Source organism: Mesoplodon mirus, assembly GCF_964341445.2.
Source record: "Mesoplodon mirus genome assembly, chromosome: 12".
Lineage (NCBI taxonomy): Eukaryota > Metazoa > Chordata > Mammalia > Artiodactyla > Ziphiidae > Mesoplodon > Mesoplodon mirus.
Genome location: NC_138988.1, coordinates 102,222,599 through 102,244,631, shown reverse-complemented (window position 1 = coordinate 102,244,631; position 22,033 = coordinate 102,222,599). Strand labels below are relative to the sequence as shown.

Here is a 22,033-nt window from a genome sequence, read left to right as displayed (position 1 = left end):
CATCAAGAATCAAGTTACTTAAGGACACAGGCTTCTGAATGCGCACAGTGCCTGGCACATAGTGATAATAGACATTTGCTCATTCTAGAATAGTAGCAGAAAGTGGTGTTTACTGGCATGAGCTCAGGCGCCTGCCTGGCTTTAAATCTTAGCCCTACTCTTTGTTGGTTAGATGATTGTGGAAAGGTTATTTAACCACTCTTTGCCTCATTTTTCTCTTCTGTAAAATGGGAAGAATTATAACACCCATTTTAAAGGGTTGCTAAGAGCATCGGATGGTAGGCAAAGTGATTACATATCAGTAGGCATTATTTCATTGCGTTCATTCGTGAAATTATACTCTAGGTCAGTCCTGCCTCTCATAAATCTCTGTTCCTCACCCCTACCTTCAGCAGCCTCCTGGCCTTCTCCTTCACCTGATGTCTCTTACATTTAATTTGACTTTCTGAGCTCTCTTTGGAGCACCCTTGAACTGCCCTCTCTGCTTCCGACCTCCATCCAGTTCTTGCAGAATTTCAGACCCTTTCCCAAACCGTCCTTATCCACCCTTTAGTGTGCAGTGTTCCAGACCCTCTTCTCCCCTCCGTATTCCAGCAGCTGTACTCTCTGTCTCCGCTGGTGGAGGATGGCCTGGAATGGCAGGAAATGGATTGGAGTTCGCAGACTAAGACCGTAGTTGGGGTGTGTTTGGGTGTTGTTCCACGTGAACTGTTGGGCTAGTCTCAGGGTGAAGAAGTACACTCTGCCATTTCAATTCATGGACCGCCTCCACCAACTTGTTGTTGAGTGATTCATTTAGTCACTTAATTTCTTGGGAGCAGTTGATACCTACTTCAGGGGTACAGAGAACTAAGCTAAGGTTAGTAAAGCAACTGCTTTCCGGCAGAAAAATCTCAAAACATCAAGGAGAGAAAAATGTTTAAGTAAGAACTGCATTTAGCATGCAGTGCCTGGGGGTTGGAATGATGTCTAGTTAACTTTGTAAACATGAAGCATACACTATGTACCTGGGAAATTTAGAAGTAACAGCCCAGTACCTTATTTTTTGATGTGTTAAGAGGTTGGGAAGGAAAGCAGCTCTTTTCCCCAGCTTTCCACTTACCTCTGCAAAAACGAAGGGTGCGTCAAACTGGAAGCAAACATTGCCATGCTTAATGGCTTGAACAGAGGCCGGGCCACACCGATACATCCCTGTATCACACAGAGGAGGGAGAGCATGAGTTTGCCATCGTCAGTTCTGTCCAGATACAGAGCTGATCTGGATCATAGCCCTGAGGTGACTCTGTAGAGACAAATATTCCTCCACTTCATCACCGAGGTAGCCCCAGTGCTTTCCATGGCCGGAGAGGGTGAATGACCCACGTGTGTAATCAAGAGGGACTTGTTGGAAATGACTCTGCAAACCAAAATTTGAAGCCACGAAAAGAATATAGGGCAACACTATTTCTGCATCTACTCTTCCAACTACAAACAGACTCAAGTGTGTTGGTGCCCAGCCGCTGGCTTACATAGGGCTTATCCTTTTATAACTCATATCTGGAATGTTGGAAACAGTGATCCGTCTTCAGTATTTGTGTTGTTGTTTGTTTGTTTTCACTTTTGTTTTTAGCGTTTGGACATTATGGACACACGTCAAGTTTAACTGGAGAATCTGGATATTAGCCACACACATGGACCACGTGCACTCAGGAAGTCAGTAGGCCCACGCTGACTTTTACAAAGTCCTTTGAAAGTCCAGCATCTCTTGTTAATAGGAGATTAGCTGCCTTTAGTCACCCAGCTATCTCGTCATGATATATAATCCGGAACATCAGAAAGTGTTGAAATTTCTCTCTTAAAATCCAGTACTGTACTGGCGTTCCCTTATGAGTATGTAATGAATGTTTTTGTGTATATATGTATGCACACATCAATATCTTATATCAACACCTGGGGAGATAAAAGTCATGTCCTAGACCACTGATTTTTATCATCATGCTAAAGAGAAATGGGGTCTTATGATGTGTGTGATTTTATAAAAATTCGGTGGGGGGGGGCAGTCACAGCTGCCACTACTTAGCACACACGTTAGAAGATAAGTACCTACATACTCAAGATCTGAAAGAAATCACACAACCTAAAAAGAAATCAGCGTCTGGAAAAACAACAATTTAAAGGATGATCTGTAATTATTTTTTGAGTTCTTTATTTTCACCACTGCCTTCTATCTTATCACTGTTTATCAGGCAGGGCTGAAGTATATTTTATAGCCTAGCAAAAGTGCTTACCCAGATACTTTTTCTCTTGTCTTCAAAACTGCTTATCAAAGCAAGAATCGATGAGTTATATATGTTAAGTTTTATGCTTTTTTCCCCCGAAAAGTTACAAAATAATCAGAGTAAAGATGACCAGTGAAATGAAGTTAAACCTGACTGGCAGGTAGTCAACCCTGTACATGTGCCCAGGAAGCACACTTCTGATGCTGCTTCCCACTGGGAGGGAGTGTTTCCCACACATCAAACGCAATCATAAAAGCAAAATAAAGTTCAGTACTACATCCATTTCCCTGAGGGAGGATGCGGTGTTTACCGTCGCTGTTTTCCTGTGGGGTGCTGTCCACGACTTGCCAACCTCCAAACCCAACGGGAAGATCAGGCCTCGTCATCCAGGCTTCGTTCCAGCAGTGGTAGTTCCTTAAAAAAACACCACCCCAGCGAGATTAAAATTCCCATCACATTCAATGCTCCAGGAAATAAAAAAAATGACCCAAAATCCTGTGACTATGCTATCTATAAATTACTGGAATGGCTTAAGCTAGCTGGAAGCTTCCCAGAGATATACTGGGGCTCTAGACTTAAGTTTTCTGTGCAGGTCCTTTTCTACTGGCACCCCTGGGGTGGCACTCATATGGCTGGACATTGCTCTCTCCCCCACTAATATCAGCTTCAAGGCCACCCAGAGATATTCTAATCAATGCCTTAAACAATTTTGATCTTAACCCTTGTCTGTTGCCTAATGAAACAGAATTTACTATGGGCTCAAGGGATATGGCAGGGAAGAAAATTTAATTAAAACTGAAATACATATTATCTTTAAATTCCTTTTATATTTATATGTATATTAGATTTATAAAAAGCAAATCCCTTTGTAACAATTAAGCAACAGAATGCTTTTGTTTATGGGCTTAGACTATTGCCATAGAAACTGTAACGTTAACTCCTGATTTTAGCTGTCTGTAATTTGTGGCAAATTTCCATCTGGTGTCCAAGAAGAAGGAAAGGTTATCAGGGTGAGTGTCTCTTTACACTTTATCAAAGGTGGGTGACCCATGAGCTGAAGGCCAGGCAAAACTTTTCAGACTCAGCAAGTGACCCTTGAAGCAAGAGCATGGGATAAAAATATCATCATGAATTGTATTATTATGTCCTCGGAAAGACCTGAAATTATATGACATTACAGAAACAAATAGGAGCACATTAACCTGTCGGCATTATAGAAAATATTCATATAGTAATAACAATTTAATGGTGGCACGAGGTAGTACAGCAGCCTTTGTTTATAGCACTGGTGAATTTCAGATCCAGCTACCATCCACCCATTTCTCAGTGTCCTTCAGTGTCAGTCATTCGTGCATGTGCCCATCTCTCTCTGAGTTCAGCTCATCTTTGATTGGCTCAGTTCAGAGGTATTCACTCATCTATGGGCCCATCATGCACCAGGCACCATGCTGGACACCCAGTCATGATCAAGTCATAGGTTCTTGCCCAACACAGAAACCAATTGTTAAAACATTTCATAGGTTTGCTGTGAGGCTTAAACAAGCTAAACATGTACAGCACTTAGAACAGGGTCTGGCATAAGATAAGTGCTCAAACATGGTAACTCTCTGACTTTTAAAAATAATTGATTGAAGTGATGCATGCTACAGGGGAAATTCATTTGGGGTACAATCGGGTCTCAGTGGGGAAGCCCTTGGGGCAGGAGGGAAGGCACCACAGCAGAAGTGATATTTGAGCTGAGTCCCCCGAAATAAATGGGAGTTTAGCAGATTAACAAAAGGACTAAGAACAAAGCTGTGGGGACAAGAAATAGCCAACATGGTGTGTTTGGTGACCTGTATGCTGTTGTGGCTGGTGAGTAGCATGTATGCATACTTGTGTGCATGCGAGAAGAGGATTGGCAGGTGAAAATGGGCAGTACATCACAAGACTGTCAGATACACATAGCACGTACTGTATGCCAGGCACTGTTCTAAAGTCTTTATGTACGTGAATACATATGACGTTCCCAGTACTCTGTGAGAAAGGTATTGTTATTATATCCCCCATGTACAAGGGAGGAAATGGAAGCACAGAGAGGTTAAGAATCTTGCCTGAGGTTGCACAGTGAGTTAGTGATAGAGCTCCAGGATCCATGCTTTTAAACACTGAGCTATGGTGTTGGTGAGGACGAGATTGTGAGATCCTTTTATCCCAAGTTAAATATTTGGGCTTTATCCTTGGGCCAGTTAAATTCGCAGATCTGTATTTGTGGCAGCTGGGTGAGGACCAGAGACTGAGCTGAGTTTCCCCTCATCAGCGTGGAGAAGCAGAGAAGCTGTCAGAAGGGAACTGTGAGTGTTGAGGAAGCTCTTGAGTTTCCAGGGAGTGTGATGGTTCCATTCACCAAGACTGGATGAAGGAAGAAGAGAAGCTTAGTGTTGGGGGCTGTGTTGGGTGGGTGAAACGTTCATTTGTGACATGATGAACTCGAGTGCCCGTGAGAAACTCAAAGGATGAAACCCAAGAGGCATTTTTATATACACACGTGACACTCGGAATTGACGTAGGAAGCCACTGGCGTCTTTCTTCCTGATGGAGGTGAGTGGTGAGTGCAAACGCCAGACGCAGAGGGAACAGGAGGGGAGAAATGCGGAGTGGATTTCTCCCCCAAGGGTGACCTAGGTTGTGAATGCAAGATAGGGCAGTGGCTAGAAAATAACGCAATGCGGGAAGATTGTTTGGATTATTTTTACGTTAGGAGAGATTGTCATGTCTATGGAGGAAGAACCAGTGGAGAGGGGGTGAGATAAAGATAGAATAAAGGGAGAGATGGAATAAAAAAAGGCTCAGATACCAAGGATGCAGGAGGATGAGGTGGAGAGCAGCGCCATGCACAAGTGTGGGGAGCGAGGCATTGTCTGCAGGGGACGGGGGTGCAGGTGTAGGTCAGGGTCAAGGTGTGAGGTGTCGGGGCAGGAGCATGAGGCTGGCTCCCACCTGAAAGCCTCTATCTTTGCTCTGAAGCTGGAAGGAAGGTCCCGGTGATCAGGTAATAAGCAACGCTAGCCCCCCTTAAGAACGGTAAACGTCGCACCATCAGACAGAGAGATCCAGAAAGAACAGCAGTGAGACATTTGCAATCCCAAATGGCCACAGTCACACTTCCCACACAGCCTGCGATGTTAGCAACCCTGGCTTTCACCAGCACCGCCCTAGGGTAATAGGCCCCAGAACCTCCTTATTTAAATTCAAGTATCCTGGGCCAGGTTAGCCTTGAACAAGATAAATAAGCTTTGCATTTCAGATCTCAGGTAAAGACATTGCTTTGAGGATTTTATTTCTTTTCAAATGACCAGGAGATGAGGAAAGGTTTCTTCTCTCTGTACTCACGGTCTCTTCCACTCTCACCTAAGACTGAGACCTTATTTGTGTGTTTGGGGTGGAAGAGTTTAATAAGAGGGTCAGGAACTTGTAGCAGTGGGTGAAGTGAACAGAACTTATGCTCTGGAGGGGTTGGCCTTAGTCAACGGGTGGAAGGCCGGTAGCTGGGCTCCCAGATTGCCACGAGCAGAGGAAGAGGATGCAACCTCTGAAGAAATGGGGCTTTTTCCATCATGCCATTCTCTCTGCTCAGGAATGGCCAGGGAAAATGCGTCCTGGGCCACCCATGCCACAAGGGTCCCCTTTGGGCTGGATGTTCAGTATTTCCGGTTATACACGCCTGCCTTTTACATCTCAAATTCCCCTATGAAAGGGGTTAACATTTACAGACATTGCTGAATTCCGTTTACCTACTATCCAGGCTGGGAAAATATATATGCTTCTTGGAAAGTTTTTTTTTATTTTAAAGCTTTTTAAACTAGATCTGCATCTAGATAAATGTATCTTGCTGTTTCATCATGCACTTGCATAGTGTGTGGATTCATTTTGTGAGCTCCGCCTGCCTGTTCACCATCACATTCCCAGAACTAGAACTGGCCCATAGGAGGTGCTCACAAAGTATTGGTTGCTTGAAAGGCAAGGATATCTCCTAGCAAGGCAGGCAGGCATAATTAAATCTTTGTGTGTTTGTTTTTAAGATTCACGGTTTTGTATTTTCTCAGAGCCTTCATTTGAAGCCTGACTTCCCACCATACCATCAAAATATTCAGTGTCCTTTTAAAGTTAAAAAGATTATCAACCTTCAATGTGATCTAGTATCCTTGTTGTCTTTTTCTAAAGAAGCAGGGTAGAAATTAAAATAAAGCCCCCACCTCGTCGAAAGTTATTTAATCAAATTGAAAATAACTTCTTTGGGGAGATGAGGGAGGTGACAAGTGAACATCACATCTTTACTTTATGTTACTTCCTGTATGTTTCCTGCAGTGGCAGCTAGTGATTTCTAGAACTCCTTTCAAGGATGTAGTAATTTGGCAGTAACGGAGCAAAAGACGCAGAGAATCTTCACCAAAAGCAGAGCCTCACTAGCAAAGCAGCACCATGCACTGCTGGAGGACCCTGGAAGGGACATGGCAGCATTGGTTTAGTTTATCCTTTGATTTGGTAAACTCCTTTCCTTAGCATTACACACTTGCAAAGACAAGAATGTAAAATGTTCAACCTTGCATAATTTTTAAGAAGGAAAATCAGAAACTGTCCAATATGTGATTAACTATTTTAAATCACAAAATAAAATACTATTCAGCCATAAAAATCAGATCTGTATTTATTAGGTAGGAAAAATAACCATGGCATATCAATTTTTAAAAATCACGCTACAGAACACCAGGTACAGTGTTCATTGTGTATGTATATATGTGTGGAAGGCAGAACGTAAATGATCCTCACACTTGTATAAATCCCTCCCTTTGAATGTGGGTGAAGTCTATGAATAGGATGGGATGTTGCTCCTGTGATTACATTTTTACATGGCAAAGAGGATTTTGCAGATGTAATTAAGGTAAGTAAGCTGTTGATTTTGAGTTAATTAAAAAGGAGATTATCAAGTAGGCCTGACCTAATCACGTGAGCCTTTAAATCTGGGAGGTCTGGAACATAGCAAGCTAGAAATTTGAAGCAGCAAAGACATTCTCCTGCTGGCCTCGAAGAAGAAGATGGAAACTTCCATAAGTTCTACAGCTGCAAGGAACTGAATTTTTCCAAGAACCTGAATGAGCTTGGAAGAGAGCCCTGAGCATCAGAGGGAACCACAGTCCAGGCTAACACTTTGATTGCCATCATTTGAGACCCTAAGCAGAGGACCCAGTTAACCTGGGCCCAAACCCTTCACCTACAGAGACTGTTGGATAATAAGCTTGTGTTGTTTTAAGCTGCCAAGGTTTTGGAAATTTGTTATGCAGCAATAAAAAATGAATACAATATGCAAAGGGACCCATTAAAGAATGCTTAGCAAAATGTTGTAAATGTTCTGAGTAGCTAGAAAGTGGATGACTCTTATTTTTATACTTTTTTCTGTAATGTTTGAAATTTTTATAATAAATATATACTAGTCCCCCTCACCCCCCAAAAAAACAACCATTAAGAGGACCCTTTTTTATTAAAGAAGGAAGAGCACAGTTCTAACACCTGGCTAAGGTCACATCCAGAGTGACAAGTGCCCATGGGAGGGTGCAGACTGGACAGAAAATGCAGCTGAGACCAGGATGGGCTTCGGGGCTCTGTGTGCTGCATGCTCAAAGAAAATAGAGTGGATAATTTAAGCAAGGAGTCCTTTACTGCCTTTAACTTGGCTAACTGCTTAAACATTCCACAGGGTCATCTCATCTGCAATCTGTGCAGAAAGGTTTTCTTCCCTAAAAGGGAAGAAAGAGACGTGGGACTGTAATTTTGTTTCTGCAGCTTTATTAGGGCTCAAGGGAGAGCACAAATAAGATTGAGAGAAAGCCAGGGCAGAGGTGTCTTGGACCAACTTCAAGTGTAAACCAAGTCTTTGAATTCTTCTATTTTACAAATGACAGGGGGTAGAAGAAAGGCCCTGGTCTATCTTGCAAACTATTTGTGCTTGTCGCAGATGGGCACAGCCCTACCTCTCTGGCCCTGTTGTTATACTCCTGACACAGGCAATGATGATACTGGTGACAAAAACGACAGCACGCCCTGGACTTGTTAAACTCTGGTCACTCCAGTAACGAAGGGGGGTGAGGGGGTGTGGGAAAGAAGTAGAGACAGGTTGGTGGACTCTGGGGCTTGCCTAGTAAGACATTCCAAAGTGGAAATAAAAGTTTGGACCAAGAAAAACCTTGCCAGTTGGGAAAGGTAATGAAGCAAGACAACAGAAAGGAATTATTCAGAGGAAGGGAAGTATGCTGGAGGAATCTTTTATGGAGCTGGGAGCTGGGAGAACCACGCTAGTTCAGAATGCAGCTGCTCATTGTTGGAGTGCTGAAACCAGGAAGGGGCATTTGGAGTTCCTCTGGGGCCTTCTCCACCGAAGGCCAAAAGTCCAATCAGGTGGAGACCAAGCCAGTGCCCCCCGTAGGAACCAATCACCCATCAAGAAAAAAGAGAAAGTAATGAAGGTGTTTGTTTTTGCTTATTATATGCAGGAAAGGGATCCTATGACGTTCATTTAGAAGTCACAGTTTAGGGCTTCCCTGGTGGCACAGTGGTTAAGAATCTGCCAACCAATGCAGGGGACACGGGTTCTAGCCCTGGTCCAGGAAGATCCCACGTGCTGCGGAGCAACTAAGCCTGTGCACAACAACTACTGAGCCTGTGCTCTAGAGCCCGTGAGCCACAACTACTGAGCCTGCGTGCCACAACTACTGAAGCCTGTGTGCCTACAGCCCATGCTCTGCAACAAGAGAAGCCACTGCAAAGAGAAGCCCGCGCAGTGCAACAAAGAGAAACCCCCACTCGCCACAACTAGAGAAAGCCCGCACACAGCAACGAAGACCCAATGAAGCCAAAAATAAATAAATAAATTTATTTAAAAAAAAAAAAGAAGTCACAGTTTAAGCACAGTCTGATGTAGCACGAAAGACCCAGTTAAGGGGCTGAAGATGGCATGTGTGAGAGACCAAAATGGAACCTTCAAAATGTTCAGGAAGTAGATGACACCCATCCATATGAGCCACATTTGACACACTACTTAACAGAAGGCCTTCTGTAATTCTGCTGAGTTCCCCTTGCTGGATTTACTTTGAAAATAGTACCCTGAACCCCTTTACCTCTCTCTTTTGCATAGCAAATTACCAATTGATATTCCTGCTGAAAATTAAGAAAAGATTGGATTTAGAGAATGACTCTAAGGTATAAAAAGCTTTCTATAATAAATTCTGGCCAAGTTTATCCATAATTATTGAAAGGAGTTTTAAAAAATACAACCAACAATCTTAGTATGTACCAAAATTACTGCTTTGCATTATAAAGCTGTTTATGAGTATATATTCTAAAAGCTCTTATTTATATGACATTTTTCTAGAGGTCTTATTAATCATCAAAAGAAATTAAATTGCATTCAGTATAGCTCAGGAGATACATATTTTATTAGCTTTTAATTATTTGAAAACTGGTAACTTTTGATCAGTATATATGGTGACTCTCTTAAGCAGAATTTATGATTAACTAAAACATGACATTTTTCTTGTTATGAAAAATGCCTTAGTACCTTCTATGTGGTTTATTAGATGGCTCCCACTTTCTTTTTTATTCTAATTTCCCGAGAGGTATTTGTAATGACCTCTGATTTTATTTACGTCCCAAACTCCCTCTTCGTTCACTGTTAAGTGGAACTCGAGTAGAACAGGAACTGCAGGCACTCTTTGGAGATATTGTAGCTGCAGGACTAGGGTAGATATATGAAAGGAATGGGAGGAGAGTCTAGTGCAGTGATTTTCAACCTTCAAAAATTAATGTCCCTTCCTAGTTTTAAAACAAATATTTTGTAACACCCCTCTATTATACTGAAATGAAGTCCACAGATTTCTATACACAATTTCTAAAAGATAATATAATGCCCTATAATGTATAGAAGAAATGAAGAAATAAAAATACATAAAATAATATGTATTTCAGATATATGTCAGGAAGATGGTATTAGATACCAAACTATTCCTACAAAATGTAAACCCTTCAAGGGGTGTGGTAGGCCCCCAATTTGGAACCACTTGTAGGGTGGTTAAAAGTGTGTTCTGGAGAAACACTCCCAGAATGACAGAGTAAGGGCCTCCAAAAATCTGCTCCTTCATAAAAATAATGAGGATACTAGCAAACATGATCAAAACCAACTTTTCCAGAACTCTGGAAATGAACCAAAGATTTGCAACAATATAAGGAGGATTTACTCAACAAGAACAAAAGAATCTCAGAACTGTGAGCTTTGTGGCATTTTAATTTGCCTTATTTCCACCCCTCTCTCCCTAGCTCCATGGTAGTCTTGAAAATGAACAGCCTTACAACTATGGTAGCCATAAAAACTTAATTATGCAGCCTAGCAAACAACAAAGAGGAGAAAATGGGCTTGGAACTCCCTAACATTCAATAAAAGAATTGTCACTATTAACCTGTCTGGCAGCCCTCTGAAAAGTTCCATTCCAAGGGCTTATTTTTATTTGATCTGATTCAGAGCTTACTATGTGCAAATAGCCCTATCTATAGGATGTTTTTCAAAACCAATTAGAAGCAACTGTTTAACATTATAGGTACCTGAAGAGGTGATACGAACTGGGGCTAATAAAAGGCTGTCCCCAAAAATTTAACAGGAGGGACTGAAATTTCCTTAGGGGACTTTGAACACTTCTGACATACTCCTGAGAGTCTAGATGGCCATACAGATGAGCAGGTCTGTAAGCATGCCCAGGAAGGCCCCAACAAGGTCCTAAACTCTCACCTCTGGCTGAACTTCAGACTCTGTGCAAGCAGGAAGTGAAGGCTACAGCAGAATTGTGTACTTCCTGCTGGAACACTGAAGACAATTAGCTGTCCACTGAGTTTACCCAGCAGAGACTTCAGTGGCCATGCATGATGAATACAGACCTTACAGAATTAGTCCAGGAAAGTCACTAAACAAACAAATAAGAGCAACAACAACAAAACATCAACAACAAATTCTGGAGATCAGGATATCCTGTTTGCAGAGTTAACACATTATATTATTTAAAATGTCCAGGTTTTAACAAAAATTACAAGACACAAAGAAACAGAGAAGTATGGCCCATACACAGTGAAAAAAGAACCAGTCAAGAGAAACTGTCACTAAGGAAGCCAAGACACTGGGCTTACTAGACAAAGATTTTAATTCAGCCATTATAAACATATTCAAAGAACTAAAGGGAAGGGCTTCCCTGGTGGCGCAGTGGTTGAGAGTCCGCCTGCCGATGCAGGGGACACGGGTTCGTGCCCCGGTCCGGGAAGATCCCACATGCCGCAAAGCGGCTGGGCCCGTGAGCCATGGCCGCTGAGCCTGCGCGTCCGGAGCCTGTGCTCCGCAACTGGAGAGGCCACAACAGTGAGAGGCCCGCGTACCAAAAAAAAAAAAAAAAAAAACAAAAAAAAAAAAAAAAAAAAAAAAAAAAAAGAACTAAAGGGAACCATGGCAGCAATGTCTAACTAAGTAGAGAATATCAATGAAGAGATAGAAATTATGGAAAGGAATCAAACAGAAATTCTGGAGCTGAAAAGTATAATAACTGGAATAAAAATTTCAAAAAATTCACTAGAGGGTCTCAAAAACAGATTTGATCAGGTAGAAAGAATAAAGAACCAGTGAACTTGAAGATAAGTCAACTGAAATGATCTAATCTGAATAACAGAAGAAAAATATGAAGAAAAATGAACAGAGCCCCAAGACATGTGGGCCATACTCATAATGAAACTCCCTGAAGGAAGGGAAAGAGAGAATCAGAAAGAATATTTGAAAAAATAATAGCTGAAAACTTTCCAAATTTGATGACAGATATGAATATACACATCCTAGAAGTTAAAAGACCCAAAGAGGATAAACCCAAAGGGATATACACCTAAAATCCTCATAGTCAAACTGTCCAAAGCTGAGGATAAAGGGACAATCTTGAAGACAGCATACAAAAAAAGTGACTTGTTATGTACAAGGGATTATCAATAGAATTAAAAATGACTTCCTATCAGAAGCCATGGAAGCTAGAAGGCTGGTGACCATGGTTAAGTTACTGTGCCTCAGTTTCTTCACTTATAAGTGAGGACAATAATAGTAGTACCTTAACAGGTTGTTAAAAGGATTAAATGAATTAATACATGTCACCCACTTAGCTTAGGGCCTGGCACAAAGGAAGTATTCCATAAGCATGAGCTATTTTGATTCTTGGAGGTGGCAAATAACTTTTTCAATCCTTCCTTCAAGACCCTGGTGTGGATTCACGGCATATATTCTTAGTTCTCTAATGACAGGTCTTGTGATCTAGCTCCAGGTAATTTTCTCAAAAACTATTTGGCTGACAGTAATGTAGTTAACTAGATAATTTATTTGAAAAGAAATATCTTTGGTAGCTGTTCAGAATTGGTAACTTGGATACATCACAGGATAATTTTACAAACTCGTAAGCATCTTAAACAGTTTGGCCTATATTCAGAATATTTCTTCTATTTTTTTTTACTTGGAATTCATTTTTGGATAATTCTTCTTTTCATACACCATGATTAAAAGTTAGGGTAATATAACAATATGAAAGTTCAACTAGTTGGAGCATACTGAGCATCTAAAAACAATGTACAAAGTGGATCAATCTGAATTTCAAAATTGCACCTATGATGTGCAAACCAGCATGCCAAGTGTGCAGACTGCAATCAGAATTAGGTTGGTGGGACTGTGTTAAACCCAGGGCTGGCTCCCAGGTGTGAAAGCTGCTTAACTTCTGCTATAAAAGTTGCTTTGAAAGAGCTTTGTTTATAGATTCAGTGCTACCCATTGCAGCAGAGTTTTCTGCATTTGGAGTGAAAAACACAACAGAACAATAACAACTGTTCTCTTTCCAAAAAGTACTGAAGGAAGTTGGGATTTTTTTTTTTTTTTTAAGAATCAGGTGCATTGAGGCCAGCCAAAGAGTTACAGCAATTTTTTGTGGCATGTTTGATTTCTGTGTCTTTTCTTCCTGGAGAGCTGATGTGAAGACAGTTTGCAAAGCAGCACCTACATGTGGGTGAGTGGGTCACAGCCTGGTCCTGTGAAGGCAAGCAGATCTTCACTCAGAGCACATGACAGAACCCACTAACTGTGGGAGGAAAGGCCTGGTTGGAAGAACAGTGACATTTATTTGAATAATAATAATTTTGGAGCTGAAGGTGACCCTATACCTCATTAAATCCAAAGCCATATGAGAAAATGAAGGCTCAGAGAAATCAAGCAACTTGCCCAAAGTCACTCAGCTAGTCAGTGGCAGAGCTAATCATATTGCCGTGAGCCATGGAGAGAGAGGGAGGGAAAGAAATTGTAAGAATAGTTTGACTTGATTTGGTGTTTTTCCATGAGATCCTAAGGAAAAACAAAATAAAATTGCAATTTCTTTCCACTTGGATCACTGACTATTTCTTAGATTGTCCCAACTTTGAGCTGAAACTGATAAATACAAATTTGCTAGTTCACAATTATTTTAAAACATTAAATTGAGAAAGCCAGTTTAATCAAACCTACTTAATTTGAAATGAAAAGGCAATAAAGGAAAGAAAGACTCTTGTTAATTGTTGTAGCATTCATCATCTTTCCAATTATCTTTAATATCATATGAGATGCTTAAAACTCTGAGTTAGGCAATTTTCTACATCTGCCGATTGGCCAATCAGCTGGCCTCTGAGAAGCAGAAGGGTCAGCCTATGGGCCTTGGTGTGCACACAGGTGCACAGCCCCTTCTCTTCACATCCTGAGGGCATGAGCAGCACATGCTCCTACCCACCCTACTTGGAACTCCATCATCCAGAAATGAAGACCTTCCTCTGGGAATGTGAGCGGGATGGAAAGGGGTACATGAAGGAGAGGCCTAGAAGATGGACCAGAAGGAGTCAGGGTCTAGGAAGCTGTTGGCGCCAAGAGAGACTCTGGAACACTGTTGACTGTCGGACCCTCTAAAACTAAGAGTGAGGGGTGGGTTTGTCTGAAAGGAGGCAGAACCTGGGATTGGACAGTGGGTAGGGAAGCGGGAGAGGTGGTGATAGATGGTAATAGCGACCCACCCCCATCCCCATCCCCAAACAGTATTGACTCCATCTGCCTCTTGTGAATGTACAGCCTTGGGGGGCATTAGCCCTTTCAGGAAGAGGACAAAGAGCCAGATGTTCTTGAGGTCGTACAAGAAGAAGTAGCAAGGGGCTGGATCTTGAGAGAGTGAGTTTCAATATTCAACAACTGTAACCATAATAATATGGGATAACTCTGCATGAAACTCCATTCCTTCCTGCTTGGTCCTTGAAACAGACTGACCTCTGGTTGTCTCATCTCAGCCCCTTAGACTTATACCCCTGGGTTTTATCTGTGGGCCAAGGTCATTTCCTGGGCACTCTATCTTGGAACAGCCCAGCCAGAAGATTGCAGGGGGATAACGGCTTTGAGTCTGCGGCCGCTGACCCTGTGAACAGCCTTCCCCCTGCTACCCTGGGTTTAGGACGGAAGCCCCTTCCCCTCGTCTGCGTGACTCCTGGCTCACCTTATAGCCCACCTTATATTTTTATAGAGTGTACTGTATGTGGTTGTTTCACTCATGAACACTGGATGGAGCTCCTCAAGGGCAGAGACCTAGTTAATTTCCTTCTGAATCCTTAGCATCTGGTATTTGGAAGTATTAGTGTATAATAGTGTTTGTTGAATGAATTAAATGAGATTTATCTGTTAAATCAGCATTTAAAATTTTTTCCAACCAATTCCATTTATCAAGTCCTTGCTCTTTGCCTTGTACTCTGTTGGCAAAACAAAAGTAAAATACATCAGACAAGGCTTCTCCCATGGGGGTTGCCTACTGGTGGAGGGAAGTCAAGAGGTGGGCACAGATCTTTCACCCAGAATCATCAAATCTGGCTACATCCTCTCCAGCAGTAGGACACAGGATAACACCTTCATTTAGAAAGAGAGGAGCCTTTTCCTGAAATACCTTTCATGACCCTAATAAGCGCCACCTTCCCTTTCTTTTAAAATTGTTTCCATTTCCACTGTGGCCGTCGTATGATGAGGTGACCAAGCTGAGTTCTTTCAGGAGGTGGATGAAGGGTCACTTTACTCCTGCCCATTGTGAGCCCCGTATCCCTATTCACTGTTTAGATTGCAGCCGGACATTGCACAAGCATCTTCATTAAACTGTCCACCGTGATTCATGGATGCCATCCCCCAGAGGTTACACATAATTCCAAACCCATCAGCACGCTGAGGACAGGAGGCTTAAATTGCTCCTTCTGGAGTATGTTACCTTGTGTTGGTCCTCCTGGAATTTCAGTTGGGAACCCAAGGTGCAATTCTGCTGCCCAGCTGTGCCCTTCTAAGGTTCCTCGGGCCCTCCCTCTCCTGAATCGCTAAGAAGCCCACTCTTCCCTCTGTCGGCATCAATAGCATGTCCACTCTGGGCAAAATTGCTGCCCCTGGCAAGGTGAGGCTCTCTGGGAGAGGAAATACACATGCAGGGACCTAAGGTGGCAGACCAGGAAGCAGGCCTGTAAGCAGTCGGTGCTGGATGGTCTGCAGTGGTAAAGGGAAAGGGTGAGAGCGTGGGGTGAAATCCAGACCTCACCCCTCTCGGCTCTGGATCACACTGTGCACAACACACCTTCGCGTGTATCCTTGAGCTCTCCCTCTGAACCCTCGTGCTGCCTTATTTCTGCTTTGGGGACACGGGACCCAGATGAGCCGTAGAAAAGAGGATGCCGTGGGTCACCAAGACCCAACTGGACAAATTAATTTACCACATCCTGTACCATCAGGACCTCAGTGTCGAAGAGATGGTGGAGACACAGGAGAGAGAACCAGGAAATCATTCTCGTGGCTTCCTTTAGAAAGAGGCGGGCAGGGGCCACGTACAACCAAGAGTTTGTCTGAGTAGAGCCTACAGAGGGAAGTGAGGCTGGGGGGCTTGGGTGAGGCCGGTGGCTCCTGAGACCCCTGCTAGGAAATTTGTCAGGCCACGTGTTGCCAGCCATGCTGCACTGGCTTCTGGGTGCTCAGCTGATGCCGACCGAATCCTCCCTGCCCCGCCTCAGCCTCTGTCAGCTTTCTGCCCCCAGCTCCACCCCTGCTCGCCAACCCTGCAGCTCAGGTAGCCCCCATTTCTTACCAGTGGTCATTACTAATCTCATCAGCAGGTGCCAACTGAGCACTCCCTCTGGACCTAGCCCTGTGGGAAGTACTTTAAATGGCCTCGTTAAATTGCCATTTAATTGGTAACTACTAAGTTTACCGTCATTCTACCGATGAGGAAGCTCAGAGAGGTAAAGACATTTTCTCAAGGTCACACAGCCCTTGACTGCCCAAGCCAGAGCTTGATGTGGGGGGTGGCTGTGGTGACCATAAACTGGTGGACGTGTCCAGGGACAGCCACCACCAGCCCCCTCAATCAGGGAGGGGCTTAGAAATACTTTTGGTTTTCTGGAACTTCTGTAACTTCTAGGGTTCACTGGTGTTTGCACTGAGGAGGCAAAGTTTCTGCTTTTGTTTTTAAAATGGCCCAAAGTGACAGAAATAGCACAGTCATCTTAGGACACCGGGCACCCCTCTCCTTCCGACTGCTTCAAGGTGCTTAGGTTGATGGCAACATATTGCCTCCAAGAAATTCCAGCTGTGTGACTAGTAATGAACACAATAACAGCAGCTAACACTCATTAGGCACCTGTTATGCTTGCAAATTTTGTCATCTCCACTTTAGAGGACAAAAGAGAGGCACAGAGAGGTTGTGCCTTGCCCAAGGTCACACAGCTCCTTGGTGCATGACCCAGACCCATGGAGCCCTTTAATCCCTGTGCTCCATGGTCTGGCGTGTCCCATTCAGTTAGTCAGACCGTAAGCCACCCTCTGTGAGCCAAGCAAAGGGAAGACGAGAAGCCTGGGGCAGTGGTCTGGCTGTGAGCAGGAGGGCCCCAGACCAGGGAACATGGTCCCAGGGTGATGGGATATGCGGGGAGGACAATGAAGGAACAAGGGTGATAGAAGCAGGGAAAGGAATTCGGAGCAGAGAGCTGAAAGAGGACAGGGTTACCGAGAACGAGGTCTAGCAGCTTCACACTTTTGTAGCAATCTGGTGAGGGGCAGACTTGTGCGGTTATTTGCTGGGGCGCCCGTGGGGATTTATGGTGGGAGGGCTTCGGATCAAGGAACCGGGAGGAATGATTCTGAGCGGCAGTTGGCTTCAAGGGCATTGAGTGAGTGAGTGTGTGTGTGTGTGTGTGCAGGGTGGCGGGGTGTGTAAGGAAGAGGTGAGCAGTGCAGGATGCCACATAATCCTTATTTTGCCATTTTTGGCTGTCACAGCAGGCTTAGGGGGGTGGCTATTTGGGTCTGTTTTTGTCATTCCATATACATGCAGGGCTGCTGTGCTGTAATTCCAAGGGCTTAAATGGTGCTTCAACGTGCCATTCAGTTTACAGGGCTGAGGCTTTGTCTAGGCTATAGCCGCTAGCTTGTCATTGCTCAGCTCTTTCCCTGCAGATGAACTGCAGTGTTTTTTATCCACAGTAGCGCTTTGCTACTAGTTCAGCGCTTTCCTTCTCTCCACATTCTCGAATGAGCGTTTACCGGCACTGCTGAGTTAATACTGCCCTCCTACAAGTGTGCGCCATTCCTGTAACATGGGGCAGTTAAGACACTTCTAACTTTTCATTGCTCTTAAAATGAGCTTATAACTTCCTACCATCCCCATCTGGATGTTTTTACAACCGACAGTGTTTTAGCTTTACTGCTTCTAAAGAACCACTCTAGGAGACACATTTTTGGTTCCACTGAGCCGAATTCCACTGAGTTCAACGCCTGGCAATTTCCCTCCCATACAGACCTTTGTAAATATCCTTTACATTTGGACTCTTGGGATTTTTCCCCCCTCTTTTTAGAATATTGTTTTGGACTGAGTGCGTCCCAATGGAAAAAAGAAATTTCTTTGGAATCCTAAACTCCCTGCAGCCAGCTTGTGATATAGCTGTTCAGGGCAGTGAAAAAACTGTGTGGTTGGTATTTGGTAATAACTTCAGTTTTATTTCCACTTCTATCTCTGAATGAAAGATGAGGTCACAGATCGGGAGAACCACATCTTTACATTCAAAGAGCAATCCTATGTTGCAAAGGCCAAAAAAAAAAAAAGGGTTGTGGTTTAGGGTCAGATGCTCTTGGGTTTTATTCTTAGCTTACCAGATGTATGACCTTGAGAAAATTAATTTAACCTCTCTGTGCCTCAGTTTCCTCATCTGTAAATGGAATATTAATAAGCACCCACCTGATAAAACTTAAAAAGCTTAGATAAGATCATGCTCAAGCAGAGACTGGTACACAGTAAGTGCTTAGTAAACGTTGGCTGTCTTACTCTTAGAGTAGAGAATGCTTGACTCCCGTGTCTCTGCCATTCACCGTAATAGTCATATACTAAGGTAGAGAGGAACCAGTATAGGCTCTGGCCGCTAAAACCATGGCCTTTTCCAGTGGTTGCTGTCGTAATGGGATGATTGATCTCTATTATACGAAGCCCAAACTGCCTGTTCAGTAACATTTCTCATTCATTAGCTAAAAACAATCTCTGACAATCAGACATTTCTGCCTATGGTATCGAATACTCCTTAAAATAGAACAGAAAGGAACACTAGATCGACTCCGTCTCCTGGTAAATGTATGTCACTTCAATTTGATATCGGCAAATGCCCTTGTAAATCAAACTCACCACACTGAATCCTTGGTGAGTTTGGAGTTCACATTCCCATCTTCTTCCAGGAAGATGTCCAACTGCAAATTGGCATTGTTATCATGGGCTGAGAAATAGTTGGTAACGACTCTCGCTGGTATCCCGAGGCATCGCAAAACTGCAGGAAAGAAGGATGGACCACAGCTAAACACATCACCAAGATCTAATAAATGCAGAGTGAACAATCCCTTCTCAGAAGGAACCTTTTTTTTTTTTTTTTTTTGCGGTACGCGGGCCTCCCACTGTTGTGGCCTCTCCCGTTGCGGAGCACAGGCTCCGGACGCGCAGGCTCAGCGGCCATGGCTCACGGGCCCAGCCGCTCTGCGGCATGTGGGATCTTCGCGGACTGGGGCACGAACCCGCGTCCCCTGCATTGGCAGGCGGACTCTCAACCACTGCGCCACCAGGGAAGCCCCTTTTTCTTTACCAACATGGACATGTTGTTCTCAAATGTCCCACACTGAGGAAGGGGGCCTTTTGTCAAGGATCAGGGCTGCAGAGAGAAGCCTCGCTGCCTGATCATGCAAACTGTAGTTGGCACCAAACGAAGCCAGTGGGAAGGGGATCCCAGGAACAGGCTTCCAGGTGTTTAGTTGCTAATCATACGATCATCAAAGTAGGATTATTTTAGTCCAGCTAATGGACTAAACTTTCTGAAAATAAAATTTAAAAACCCCAGCTAATAGGAAGTTAGGAATTTACCAAGCAGACCCTCAGTGCGGTTTGCTTTCTCAGCTGGAACATGCTCTTGTGACACTTGGTGGGGGGTGACAGCACAGATGCATTTTAATCATTAGATAATAAATTACAGGGATGCATCTCTTGCCGTATATGCACTTATTGATTAAACCTAATCCAAATGCCCTCCCTGGCTGCCAGGACGCCAGACCTCAGGGCTCATTGAAAATAATTCAGCTGACATCTTTAAGATGAATGAGTTGCCTTCCCTTTTTTTTTTTTCCTCTCAGAATTGTTTAGCATTTTTAACCAAAGACTATCCACCTCCTTCAATAGAACAACCTTGGAAGTCCAAACTTGAATCTGGTAGAGACTCAAGGGTCCTCATTCAATGACTGAATCTTTTTTTAAATTAATTTTTATTGGAGTGCAGTTGGTTTACAATGAGGTGTTAGTTTCTGCTGTGCAGCAAAGTGAATCAGTGATACAGATACATGTATCCACTCTTTTCTAGATTCTTTTCCCACACAGGTCATTACAGAGTATTGAGCAGAGTTCCCTGTGCTCTACAGCAGGTCCGTATTAGATATCTATTGTATATATAGTGGTGCGTATATGTCAATGACTCAACACTCCAAACGTCACCGATGGCAGCCACCACCCGCCTCTCACCTCCATCTTCCTCTGTGGATTTACAGCCTCTACACTTGCTACAGTTTTACCAAAGAAATGATTGGCACTCTAGTTCTATTTCTAGCTTAACACTAATTCACGTGATTACAGAATCTGCCGAACTCATAATTTTAAGACAGGTGAAGTTTGACATGGGGGCACCAGTGCCTCCTTCCCTCCAAATTTCTTTTTCAGGTTTATCCTCACAGTGACATCCCACGTTGGGTCTCTGCCTTTTCTTATCACCAAAGTCTGTGTTCAGGAAGAGATCCGAGGACCCTTTTATACAAAAGGCATACATGAATGGAAGGTGTTTACTATTTTATCTGGTTCTAAACCTAAAGGAATTACACCGGGAGAGTGAAACTGCAGACATCAGGAGGACGTGGGGAGTCCTTTCTCTTTTCCTGGCATCATCTCATAAGAGAGGCTGCCTCTACTGAGCACCCTTTACTTGGACTTGGCTTGGGAGCCATGAGGGTGGGGGCTTACCTCCAACTGGTAGCCCTTTGTGAAGTTCAGGCTTCCATGTGGCACTTGAGAGACCAGCCCTTCTAGGACACTGACACATTGGCTACAATGCCGTTCATTGCTCCCAGGAAATATATATTCCTTTAGCCCTTAGGTATATGCAAATGGCTAAGAAAATGATCTTATCCAGTTTGACGCCATGGAGAAACAAAGCACACAACCCAAACTCATGATTTCTTTCCACTTGGATCTCTGACTAATTCTTAGACAGTCAGAACTTTGAGCTGAAACTGACAGGCTTCATAATCATTTATAAAAAAATAGTCTCATCCTGGCTTCCAGCCTCCAGATCCTCCTTGATTTTTCTGATTAAAAACCATGCTAACTGGGCTTCCCTGGTGGCGCAGTGGTTGAGAGTCCGCCTGCCGATGCAGGGGACACGGTTTCGTGCCCCGATCTGGGAGGATCCCACATTCCGCGGAGCGGCTGGGCCCGTGAGCCATGGCCGCTGAGCCTGTGCGTCCGGAGCCTGTGCTCCGCAACGGGAGAGGCCACAGCAGTGAGAGGCCCACGTACCGCAAAACAAACAAACAAACAAACAAAAACATGCTGAGTTAAACAGTGTTTATTAATGAGCCAGCAGAAATGACACTTTGATTTGAGCTTAATGTTTTTTTTTTTCCACAGGGCTTTAGAAATGGCGTGTTAATGAAAATCATTACCAATGATGAAGACATACTGAAATAAATGTTTTTTAAAAATACCCACTGAATTAACAATAACATTGTCTGGGCCAGGACAGACAAATGTCATATTGAAAAATGGTGCCTGAGGCTGAAGAGAACAATTCTGTTCCCATATGTTTTCCTCTATGGATTGGATGTTGGGTGGATTAAAAGCAAAAGGGGAAGCTGGGGAGTACAGATCGTTCATTAAGTTCTGGTATCTAATTGCTCAGGGGCATTGAGACTCCCATACAAGAATGAAGATGTGCCACCTGCCACAGTCCCTTCCATAGCTGGGGTAAAAACTAAGTGGGTAATGTTTAGAAAATTCTCAGTGATAAACAGTAAGCAAATAAGCATATTTACAAAACTGCTCAGTAACAAGTGGTACATATCTTATTATTTATTATTTTAAATTTTG

The 22,033-nt window shown here is 43.4% G+C and overlaps 1 protein-coding gene across 1 annotated transcript in view; it reads right to left on the bottom strand.

Annotated features, from left to right (window-relative positions):
• F13A1 (coagulation factor XIII A chain) overlaps window positions 1-22,033 on the bottom strand; it is a 140,731-nt gene that overhangs the window by 39,434 nt on the left and 79,264 nt on the right. Inside the window, exons 8-10 of the mRNA XM_082638477.1 lie at window positions 19,046-19,184; window positions 2,569-2,672; window positions 1,103-1,191 (exon numbers count right to left, since the gene is read on the bottom strand). Of these exons, the coding sequence (XP_082494603.1) occupies window positions 1,103-1,191; window positions 2,569-2,672; window positions 19,046-19,184 (332 nt within the window). The remainder of the gene's footprint in view (window positions 1-1,102; window positions 1,192-2,568; window positions 2,673-19,045; window positions 19,185-22,033) is intronic.